The following is a 12,016-nucleotide window of genomic DNA, read 5'->3' as shown; positions in this document are numbered from 1 at the left end:
GCGTACATGTCTCGGTTTCTGCACACGAAGACCCCCACCACGGAGCTTCGATTTATACGAGGCGGGAGCAGCTTTCTCACTCCAGAGTCTCTGCTTCAGAAGGTACTGACGGCCCTTCAGCAAACCGACGCCACCAATGCAGTGTACAGAAGGAGCGCACGAAAGAAAAGCGACTGCAGAAAAAAATGTCTCGGACCTAAATATATGCTTGGAGTAAGTGTCTTCGAGGAGCGACGTGAACTCGTCGCAAGTGTTGGATTTCTCGCATAAACAGTCACGAGCTGCGATGCCACAGTGTGCAAGAGCAATGCGTGAGGACCTCTGACGAATTTTGCACTCTCGTGGCTTTGAAGAAATGCCTTCATGTGAGAGCTGAATGTTTCCAAAGGAAAGTCTGCGAATGCCGACGGATCACCAAGGGGCGACTTCGGAGACCGCAGCTTGCGCATTTTTCGTTTCAACACAGTCAGCCTCCAAAACTGTCTCTACACACAAGAGATTTACATGCTTGAATCTCTGCTGCATTTTGCTGTCGAGTGCATGCGCTTTCGGAAATGTCTCTGGAAGCAAGAGAAACACAACACACTGAGAGAAACGAAAAAGCGACAAGACCCTCGAACCTGGCCCGCGGCCATCAGTGCAACGCATGCAAAGACGTCACATGGGAATGGAGAGCTTTTAGCTGAACAGATAAAAGCGAACGAGGGTGACAAAAGCAGAACGTGCGTTTGCTCTAAGAGCACCTGTCCCTTGAACGCATCTCTCGAGGAAAACTAAAGGGGAAAGAGTCACGTAGAAGACGGCAGCAGGAATGCAAAAATGAAGAACCACAAAGAGACTACCTCGTGCGCCACCACAGAATTCTAGCGGAACCTGAGGAATTGAGCTGTGATGACACGCATCGCTGCATGCGCTTCTCCACATTTTCCAAGCTCTCTTGTGTCGCGCTCTCTACGCGTTCTTGGCAAACAGCGTAAATCCCTTCTTTCCTTTCTGCTTCTCTGATTTGCCTGTCTTCCCCGGTCCAGCTGTGGAGACGAAACTCAGGCCACTGGGCTGCTGATCCTGCCCAGCGACGGCCTTCTGCTTGAGGCGCGTAAACTGGAGCTTCGAGCTGCGCATGCGTTTCACTCGTAGAAGCTCGTCGGTCGCCGCAGTTTTCTGAAAATCAAAAACATACAAGAAAATCGATGACGACTTCCTATGCTCTCCAAACCAGGCGGCAAACCATGCACCTTCAGGCAGAAGCTCAGCCTCGCGACATGCAGCTTCGAGGAATGCCGGTAACAAGCATGCGCGTCTAAAGGCTGGACGCGTTCCCCATGAGCACACAGGGATAAAGAAGTAATGCTCACGCAGAGCAGGCTGGAGCTGTTCACATTAAACGAGTCCAAGTCCACCGCATTCGCGTCCAGCTCTGAGTCAGACAAGAATCCACTTTGTAGCATACGCATGCAATTTTCGAGCACTCCATTTGGGACCAGCGTTCACGCTGCGACTACGCGAGCGAGAGAAGAAGGGCAAGGAGAGAAAGCGCATCGCATACCTTGAAGTTCGGATTTGTGGGGTCGATTGCGAATTCCGGATTCGAGAACAAACGGGAGAAACGATCGTCATCCACGTCGATCTGAAAAAAGAATACAGAAACCGCCACAAAAGAAGTGACAACGAAACGCCGGAAGGTGTCTCAGATTTGCGAAAATCCGAAGAAGACGTCTAGGACGACCTCGCGCCAAGTCAGCTTATTCGTAGTCCTGCGGCTAGGTTAGATGCCCTTAAAAACTACTTCACAAAATTCGGCTTATATTGGAATCAAGGTCTATATGAGACAGCGAGGTAGCACGTAGAATATAGGCGAATAGCGAGAAGACAGCCTGTAGAAGAAACGATAGTCTGCGACACCGAAGTCGAACGAGGTTCAGTCCTAGGTCCGCTCGGGAGTGTGCTCCAAGTCATCAGAGAGTCATGTCGTTTCAACGTCCTCGTTTACCTTGAAAGAGGATGCTTCAGAGGGATTTGTCGCCGCTTCCTGCTCGCGCATGCGCTTCATCTTTTTCGCTTTTCTCTTGCTCGGCCGATTGTGGAGTTCGTGTCTCAAATCGAAGTGCCGTCGCGTTTCCTGCAAGCCAAGAACAGCACCAGTCGCGCGCGTTTTCGCCTCGATGTTTGGAGTAAAAAGGTGGATTTCCGCTTCCTCCACTGGCATGTTAACTTCCCCGCCGGCGGCGCGTTTTTGGCGCATGCACTCGCATCGCGGTTCAACAGGACCTTCGCTGTGGCATTTTCGCCTTCCGAAAGACTTTTCCAAACCGAGCAGAGAAAACGCGCTTGCCCCCTGTGGAGGACGTCGTCATTTACGTATTTTTCTACCTTACAATCACTTGATGAAAGTACCGTACAAAACCATAACAAGTATTCTTAGAACAGTTGGAGGTTTGGAAGGTACGGGACATCGGCCTGAAAATAGATTGGCTTGTAGATTGCATGCGAATAAATTACATGTCAATGTGAAACGCATGGAGGAAAGGGAAGAAAGGGGGACTGCCTGAGACGAAGTCAGAGAGGACGCAGCAGACGACGAGAGAAGAAGACCGGCCGGTGTCTTGACACCTGAAAGAGAACGCCTATCACGAAAGCGATTGCACGCCTCGAGGGAGACCAGAGGCCGCAGTGAAGGGAAAAGAGGAAACTCAAAAAGCGTCGAAGCAGAAAGGAAAACCACGGGAGACTGCGGGCAACTCTGCACCAGATAAAACGCGTTGCAGGCCAAACGAGAACGTATGCCTGAAGAGCTGGTTAAGTCTTGAGAAGACATTCAGCTGGTCTACGTCCGAGACTGCTTCGAAACACACACAATACACAGACACGTTGACATACACAAATACCATGCCATCGAAACATGTGTATAAACTTCCCTACTTTTTGATATACTTGCATGTATATATATACTTATATATAACTATATATAGATATAGATAGATATAGATAGATATAGATAGACATACGTACACGTACGGGTCTGTAAGTTCGCATTCACATCATTATCTATATTACTACATACACTGAGCATACACTGAGATGCATGCTCTCATATATAAGTATACATATATATATATATATATAAATATATATATGTCGACTCATACGTGTTTACGATTTTTATTGAATTCTTACCTCATCATGCCCAAGAGTGAGGAGTTCGAGTTCGGCCTTTGTGGCCTCTTCATTTTCGATTTTTCGTTTCGTTGAGGCATCGTTTTTGTCTCTACGTTTTCTCTCGCTCGTGGATGTGTTCGCGTTCGAAGACTTCTTTCTTCCTCCCTTTCTGGAGCTTGAAAGTGCTCGGTCAGAATCTTCCTCTGAGGCCGAGGCTTCGTCCTCGCTGCCGCCTGCCCCAGCGAAGATTGGGAACTGCGAGGAGACGCCGAAAGTCACAGTTCGAGGAGAAGGAAACGCGGTAAGCGTGTCAAAGAGGTGAGGGGAGAGACAGCAGGTCTTCGCGAAGCCTGGGTAATCACGAGTGAGGGTGACTGAAGGCGGCAGTGATGTGCGAGAGAGACGCATTCTACAGACGCAGAAGAGAAGAAGACTCTAGAGAGGGAGCAGTGCACAAAGAGGTCTCGAAACGCCGCTTTGGCTGACGAATTCAGGAAGACCGGGCAAGGCAAAAGACCCAAGAAGAAACGGAGAAGTTCCAGAGGAAGGCGAGACAAAGGAAGAACGCTAAAAGGGAACGACATACGCCAACGAGTGCTCGGAAGAAGCAGAGAGGGAGGGGGAGAACGGCAGGCGGATATCCAGCGCGCCGACGAGAAGAAACACAAAGACTCAGGAGCCACAAAGAGAGAGCGAAATACTCTTGAGACGTCCACGACAACCGAGAGAATCCGGAAGTGGAGAACGGAAGCAGGACTCAAAAAACGAAGGACACTGCTCCAGCAGAGACACGCAAAACGAAGAGAGCAACGCATACGAGTGCAAACTGTGATTCAGACTGAAGACGCGAGAAACAGTGAAGACAAACGACGAGTCAGAGAGATGAAACGCAGACAATTCCCTGTTGTCGTCCACTCCCTTACTTTCTTCCCTTTCTCTCGACGTCGCTGCTCGGTCTTCCGCTTGCCTTCAGCTCGTACTTCTTCGGCTTCTTCGGCTTCTTCGCCCTCCTCGTCCGCGGCGGCATACGCAGCCTCCCACTGAAGAACCGAAGAAAAGTTCAGGAAGAAACTCTAGAAAGGAGGCAGCAAAAGAGAGACGCAGTGGCGCGGGGACGCGGGAGAAAGGTATCGCCGCATTCGCGGCATTTGCGTAGGGGAGCAGAAAGACAGGCGAAGCGTTGCCACCGACGGCAGAGCGAGAGAGAGAGAGAAAAGGAGGAAAGCTTCGTTTGGATGTTCGTCTCTTCGAGTGGAGAGAGAAAAGGAGAACCGAGAAACTAAAGACCCTGGCAGCGAACAGCACAGCTTCAAGCGTCGACAAGACAAGACGAAGAACAGAGCGAAAAACACGCAGCAAGCAAAGAGAGGAAGAGACAACGGCGGGAGACACAGAAATAAACATCGCTGTCAACCACAACGGACAAGACAGGCGAAGAGGAGAACTCCACACATATCGAAAGATCCACTGTGGAAGTTTCGCGGCCTCACGCAACGCTCGACAGAACGAAGAAAAAAGAGGACGTCGACAAACGAATCTCCACTGATTAACATGGACGCGCCCCGGCGTCGAGCACCGACGCGAACATGACAGGAATGGATACCACTACGCGGGATGAGATCACTGCCAAATCCTCCATTGTTAGTATACATATATAGATCTCAGTATGGCGTCCTTCCACCGTCACTGCGACCTGCAAATGCCCATGCTGTAGATAGCAGAGACCGTATCACAAATTCGCCTATACATCTGGAAGCATAAATGACACCATGCAGACCCACAAACATACATTTACGTACATATATATATATATATATATATGTATATATGTATATGTATATATATATATATGTATATATGTATATGTATATATATCTCTGTGTGTATATGCGTGTTCATTTGCACAGATACTTGTTTGCTATCGTTTACACTAAAGGTCGTTGAACCGTCTCATGAGATTCATCTTGTTCACAGCAAGTACCTGCCGGGCCTGGCGTCTTCGCTGTTCCTTCCCCTTCTTCTTGCTTCGCTCGACGTACGCCTTCCAGGTTTCCTCATCCCTTCGGAGAGACACCGGAAAGAAACAACACAGGACAGTTGGACACCCCGCAAGCGGCCGGGACAGACAGACATACGCATACACAGCAAAGCATGCATACATACACACATGAATTCATACACAAACGCATATATATATATATATATATATATATATATATATATGGATGCACTTGTATGCGCATGAGAATAGATGCATGTCGGCGCATAACCGAATGCTTATATATACATATATTTATAAACCTGGAGGCACCTGTATGTGTACAAATATTCAGGCATGTAGGTACACAGATATACATATGCATCTATTTACATTTACATATGCATATTTTCATGTATATATGAATTCTTTAGACAGCAGAGAAGCAGTCGTGAATCTCCTTGCGGTTCCTCGACAGCGCGCGAGACTTCTGTCTGCGCATCGAGTCGCCCATCCAACATCTCCAAGCGCGCATGGAAACGCGAAACAAGAGGAAAAGGAGCCGCAAGAGAGCTGCTTCCACCCTCGACGACGCCGGCCGCGGAGGCCAGACGCAAGAGACAAAAGAACTTTACAGTGAAAGTCGCGCCCTCCATCGCCTACTCCGCCGTTAGTCCTGCGGCGTTGTCTCCCTCGTCGTCGTCGTCGTCCCCGGAGGAGCTCCAGTCTTCCAGTTTGCCCTCGAAGCTGATTTTTACGTTTGAGGAGGAAGGGAGAGAAGCGGCTTTGCTCTTCGACTCGTCGCCGGACTCGACGTTCTCGCTGTCGGACGACAAATCGGCCGCGTCCTGGACGCCCAAAGAGAACGTAGGCAGTCAAGAGTGACAGTTAAAACACAGAAGCAAGGAAGCAGACCACAGAACAGGTGCGAGAGCGTAGGAAAACAATTCAGGAATGTCGCAGAAAACCGTTTGAAGCGAAACCGAGAGGGGGGTCCAGAAGGCGCAGACGCTGAAAAGCGAGGGGAGTCGAAGCTTCGAAGGAACCGCAAAGAACGAGCAGCGTTACTTCGACGGATGTGGAGGAAGACACAATCGACATGAAACGAGGAAAGAGTGAAACCGAGAAGAAGGCCAGCTAAGCAGCGTTTTGGCGTTGAAGGGAGCAGGAGAAAAGGAACGCAACGGATACGAAACAACAGGCAAAAGAAATGCAGAACGCGATGGCGCCGCCGTCGTGAAAGGGCACAGGAAGCCGTACAGAGAGAAGCATCGAGGACGAAGCTGACTGTCGTTTCCTTCACAAAAAGAGTGACAGTTAAAACACAGAAGCATGAGGAGAAGACGAACAGAGCCAACATTGTCTTACTCCAAGAAGCTGACGACGATACTCTTGGAGGTTTGACTCTGTGAGCTTCCATCGCTTTCCTTGTGTACAGTCTCCTTCCTCGTCTTCTGACGAAGAGGAGGACGCAAGGTACTCCTTCAGATCCAAGTCTCTCAGTTCTTTTTCCGTGAATCTGTCACACACAGCAACGAGATCCGAGAATGAAAATGTAAAAAGGAACGCATGCAACAAACGCACACCTAGCCCAAAAATGACCTCTCCCTCTCCACCTCTATCGATTTGTTTTTCTACGCATGCATCCATTTATCGGAATAAATACAAAAATGAATGTACGTCCACGACTATGTATTTATAGTCAGTCAGTCAATATATATATATATATATATATGTATAAATAAGATACTCATAGATATGCGTATACATATATATATATATATATATATGCATATTAGTGTGACTCCAGATATAGGGGTATAATCTACAAGAATGCGTGGAGACATTCTTTCGCATCCTTCATTTCCCTGTCTTTCTCATATCGACTCTTCTGCACCGTTCTACGGCTTTTGTTTTGTGTTCTGCGCAGCAGGCGTCGCGCGTTCGAGAACTCCAAGACGTCCTGCTCACCTCTTGGTCAACAACTTTGTTCTCTCGAGCGGCGTCTCATCCCAGGTGCACTTCACTCTGCTGTGTCGGAGAGCTGTGCTGGCAGCGGGCGGCGGTTCGTAGCGAAGAAGAGCAGCCTCGCTGGCGACTCTGCCGGCCTCGCCTTTCTTGTCCGAGAGAGAAGAAACAGACGTCGGAGGGTGAGGAAACTCTAAGTCGTCTGGAATGAATCGGAGATCCAAGCCGTCAAGCGCGAAGGACTGCAGAGGCGAATGCAGCACAGGGGCAGACAACTCAGAAATGCAAAGAAGACCTCCGTTCCTCGACGGCTTCGAGGTTGCAGAAAGAGACAGCGGGTGCCGATCCGACGGAATTGGTGACTTAATGTGAAGCGAAGAAGACACTCAGAACAGTGTCGAAGGTTTGAGGTCCACAGCTCAGGAGAGCAACACAGAGGGACGACATGTAGCGCGGAGAGGACGCGCTGGAGTGGAGGTGGAGGTACTACGAGGTTCCCTGCTGATGCTTCAGAAAAACAACCAGTGGGCAGAGAGGCGAGACACAGCAAAGACTAGGAAGATGGAGGAGCAGACCGAACGGGAGACGCGGGTGACAGACAGAGGCCCAGAAAGGTGCAAATGAGGCGAAGAAGCGCCTGAAACACACTCAGAGTTCAGATGCATTCCTGTGCTCCCCGAAACCGATAAACCAGACGAGCGAGCACAATGAAAAAACAAAGGTAAAAACGATCCAGCCAGACGCGATGAACAGGCGGCACACAGACGCGGAAAAGAGAACGCAAGGAAATACCACACCGGCGGAGACGAGGCGCACCGCGAGACGAAGAGACAGAACAGCAAAGAGGGAGGAAACGAAGAGACAGCAGACGAAGGAGAACGCGACGACGGTACAGAAGACAAAACGCGCTATCAAAAAAACAAGAGACAGAGAAGGACAACGCGCGAGCGATAAGGATTACAAGGGAGGGCGACAAACGGGACCGATGCCGAAAGAGACACCAAGAAGGGAAACGAGACGATAAAAAGAGCGAAGCTCGTGGCGACGGGGAGGAAACCCACAGAAGGCGAAAGTCGACACTGCCGGGGATAGGCTAGAGAAACGAGTAGACCTTTCCGGCTGGGATGCGCCTTGCCGGAACAAAGTGAAGTCCCCGTTCAGGCGCTCGCCGGAACAGATCTCGTTGAACACACCAGGTCATTGTCCTTACAATATCGCAGCCGTCCAGCTCGTCATAGAAAAACTTGGCGGAGGCGACACAGTCAAATTCGACGACGGCGTAGTAATATCTGTGCACACAATATAGGGGCAGAAACGAGACTAAAACAGACTCTTTCTAAACAGTGCCGAAGGCCGCAGAAAACATCAAGTCCTTTCTCACGAAACCGCGGTCGATCCGGACACAAGTACGAAGAACGTCTCTCAATATTTATCCGTCTTATATATATATATATGAGTGGATGTATTTCTACACACATGTCTTCTCTATCCGGGTACGTTGATGTGCCGTGTTTGTTTCTTTCTATCTTTGCGTTCATTGTGTTTATTCTAGAAACATGGCGAGCGTTCCGTCGCTTCGCAGTTTTGGCGTTTGCTACCTCGATCGTTCTATTTGGTATTTGCGGAGAGCCTCGTTGTAGCGCAGCTCTTCTTCGTCGGTCGGTTTAATTTCGTCGTCGTCTGTGGAATCGTCGAATCCTTCCGCGTCGCTCTCCCCTTTCTCCTTGGCTCTTTCCTCCTTCTCCTCAAGTTCATTGTCCTCCGCCTCTGCTTCACTCGCGTCGCCCGCTTCATCCCGTGCGTCGGTTGCATCATTTTCGTCTTGCGTTTCTTCGTCTTCGACTTCATTTTCGTCTTCGCTCTCGCCGTTGGCTGCCGCCTCTGACGGCGAGGCCTGGCGCCGGCCTTCTATGCGTTCCCAGTCCTGAACCGGAAGAAGAGCGACGGAGAGGAAGCAGCAGCGGAAATAGAACGAGAGTCCCCGGAGAGAAAAAAAGGATGCCAGACGCATGCAAGCGAGCGAAAAGGGTGCAAAGGAGAAAGAAGGCGAAACAACGAACGCGCTGCAGGACGCACATTGACAGTCGCGAGCGATGCAGCGTCACATACACCAGTTCCTGGACTGAACGGCTGTCCGCGCGCTTCGCGTTCGTGGAGTTTGCAGGCTCACAGGAGCGCAGTACACTTACAATACAAGGCCCTTTGACTGCCTCTATCTTCATGCGTTCGAGACCAAAGTCGGAAGGATAAATGGAGACGCGTTCGACAATGGTCTCAGGCGAGCCTCTGAGCGTTGCCGTCTGCGCCTCGCCGGACTCGCGCGCCTTCTTTGCAGACCGTGAAGCGGAGCCGGAGGCGAAGTCTCTAGCGAAGGAACGAAAGACCAAAAGGATGTCGTTCGCCGTGACGTTTTCCCACTCTAAGCCCATGACCGCAATGCGCCGAGACGCCTCCTCGCTCTGAAAGAAAAGGAGCGAAACGCAAAGACGTCCGAAACAAAGAAGAAACGATGGCACAACGGTCAACACGCAGTGCGCGGCAGTTGGCGAAAAGAACTCAGGGGATCGCTCGAGGTCGACGAACGTCGAACGAGCGCCGGGGAAGATAAAACGTCTTTCTGTCCACAAGCCCCTGTCGTATTTGTCGTGAGTTGCTTCACTTAAAAGGACGCGCGATGGCCTACTCATCTGTGTCAAGCAACCTGCCTTTGCTCGCTGTGTTCAGAGCAGCGAACGCGAACGTCTGGCAAGAAAGCACCGCGAGAACGCGAGAACCTAGACCTCGAAGACGCGAAGGCGACGCGGAAGCGAAGGGAAGGTGGAAGAGACAAAGAGAGCGCGCAACAAAGACAGAAGGCGACAGTTTCCAACGATGCTCAGAAGCACAAAAACCAACAGGGGAAATCGGAAGGAACTCGCGACTGAGCGGCCAGAATACGGACTCGACGAGATGAAGCAAAAAAGAAAAGTCTTCGACAAAGGAGACAAAGAACGTCTGGACGCTGCACGGCTTACCATTACTAGATCTTCACCTTCCTTGTCCCACACCGAAGGACCTTCGTCCTCTTCATCTTCGTCCTCAGTTTCCGACTCCGACGAATCGTCCTCTTCATCCTCCTCGTCTTCCGCAGTTTCTTCTTCATCGCCTTCTTCTTCTTCCTCCTCCTCTGCTTCCTCTTCTTCTTCAGCAGTGTCTTCGTCGCCTCCTTCTTCCTCTTCCTCCTCCTCTCCCTTTGCTTCTTCAGCTCTTTCGTCTTCTTCTTCTTCATCTCCTCCTTCTTGATCGTCTTCGCGTTCCTCTTCTTCTCCCTTGCCTTCTGTTTTTCGTCTCTCTTGGAGCTTCGTCTTCAGTTTCGAACGCGCTGCGTCTTTGTCGCTTTTCTTTGATTTTCTCGTCTCGAGACTGCGACCGAACTTGTCGACTTTCCCGATGGTGCCTCCTTTAGCGAATGCCTCGTCGGTGAAGATTCGCGAGAATCGTTCGTCGTTCTCCCAGCTGTCTGCGAGTGACGCGCGGACGGAGAGCTTCGTGATTCCTTTTCCATTGTCGCTCTGTCCTCTCGCTTTCTCCGCAACGCTTCCCTTCTCGGTCACGAGCGTCGCGCTCTTCTTCTCGAGCTTCTTCTCCTTTCGGAGAGGCGGAAACTCCCTCTGCTTCTTGTGTGCTGCTCCTCCTTTCTGCGAAGGCAGCAGCTTCTCGAGCAAGAAGCGGCGATCTGCATGCGCACAGAAGCGCGGATCCTTCTTCTTCGAAGCAGCCGGAGCTGAGGAGGTAGACCAGGCGGCGAGAGAAGACTCGGAGGACTTCTTCGAAGATCGTTTAACTTCCTTTCTGCCATTGTCGCTTGAAGGCCTGCGGGAAGCTGCGCCGCCTTCCGGCCCTGCGGCTGCCCTTGCCATAGAGAGGGCGCCGCGGAAGTTTCTACACGCAGCTCGAGGAACTGAAGAGAAAAACGAGGAGAAAGAAGCAGACGGAGAGTCGAGTGAGTGGCGAGGCGCGAGAGAGGAAAGATAGAAAAAGCGTGGATAAGAGACAAAGGCGAGGCGCCGGTGACAAGCCTGCTGGATGGCTACGGCAGGCGGGTGAGGGGGAGAGGAAGAAGAGAGAAAGACTAACAGAGGGAACGAAAATCGTGATGTCGAGGACGGAAAGTTGACAGACTTTCGTGTGAATCGGGAGTCAAGCAGGCTCGCACTGTTGTGTCACCGTCGCGGAGAGAAACTGAGGGTGAAATTGACAGTGAAAAACGAGCGATTGGTCAAAAAACGCCTTCCCAAAGGGGCGAGAGCGACCTCTCTTTTCCTTTTCTTTTTCTCGCGTGCATGCAAGAAAAATTCTTGCGAAATCCGCGTTTTCCCCGCGCATGCAGAGACACACCATGGCTCTGTGCCCAAGTGCTTTCTCGACTTTCCTTCCCTCCTTTGTTGGCAGACGGCGAAAAGAGAATCTTTTTTTCCTCGCCTCGTATCCCGCAAACACTGTTTGTCGAGGAGAGAGAAGAGACTGTTTCTGCTGGAAGACGCAGAAGGGAAGGAGTCTTGCCTCGGCGCCGCCGCCATGTCGAGCGCGGCCCAGGTCACATGCACTCAATCGACGCTGGGATTCACGACGCCAGCTGGATGGCGTTTTTCGAGCGCTCTTCGGACGAGCAGAAAATGATCGGAAATCTACAAAGGCGTCTCGCGCCTCTCACCTGCTGCAGGGAGAGACGCTTCGCCCCCAGAGAGGCTGCAGAGCGTCTTGAATCGTCGTGATGATCTTCGACATTCGACAAGAAGAGTGATCTGCGGGAGAAACATGGCGTGTACGTACACCTCAGAGTTCGTCGCGCTCCGCGGCCGTCGAACCGGCAACCGAGTTTCTTAACAATAAAAGCTCCTGGCGTTCGTTTCTTCTCTGAAAACCTTTTCTCAG

General features: G+C 50.9%; 1 protein-coding gene across 1 annotated transcript; it reads right to left on the bottom strand.

The window, feature by feature from the left end:
- Positions 1–612: 612 nt before the first annotated feature.
- On the bottom strand, positions 613–11,001 carry TGME49_271100 (NUC153 domain-containing protein; the record flags this gene model as incomplete). The annotated part of the gene is made up of 13 exons (XM_002365735.1): positions 613–1,161; positions 1,547–1,627; positions 1,991–2,119; positions 3,175–3,411; positions 4,080–4,196; positions 5,138–5,216; positions 5,798–5,982; positions 6,503–6,653; positions 7,106–7,344; positions 8,313–8,391; positions 8,701–9,026; positions 9,292–9,561; positions 10,117–11,001. The coding sequence occupies 13 exons, from the start codon at positions 10,999–11,001 to the stop codon at positions 952–954; spliced, it is 2,988 nt and encodes a 995-aa protein (XP_002365776.1). The 3' UTR covers positions 613–951.
- Positions 11,002–12,016: the final 1,015 nt, after the last annotated feature.

This window comes from Toxoplasma gondii, chromosome VIII, assembly GCF_000006565.2.
Source record: "Toxoplasma gondii ME49 chromosome VIII, whole genome shotgun sequence".
In the NCBI taxonomy this organism is placed as follows: Eukaryota; Apicomplexa; class Conoidasida; order Eucoccidiorida; family Sarcocystidae; genus Toxoplasma; species Toxoplasma gondii.
This window is presented reverse-complemented; position numbering and strand designations above follow the sequence as displayed.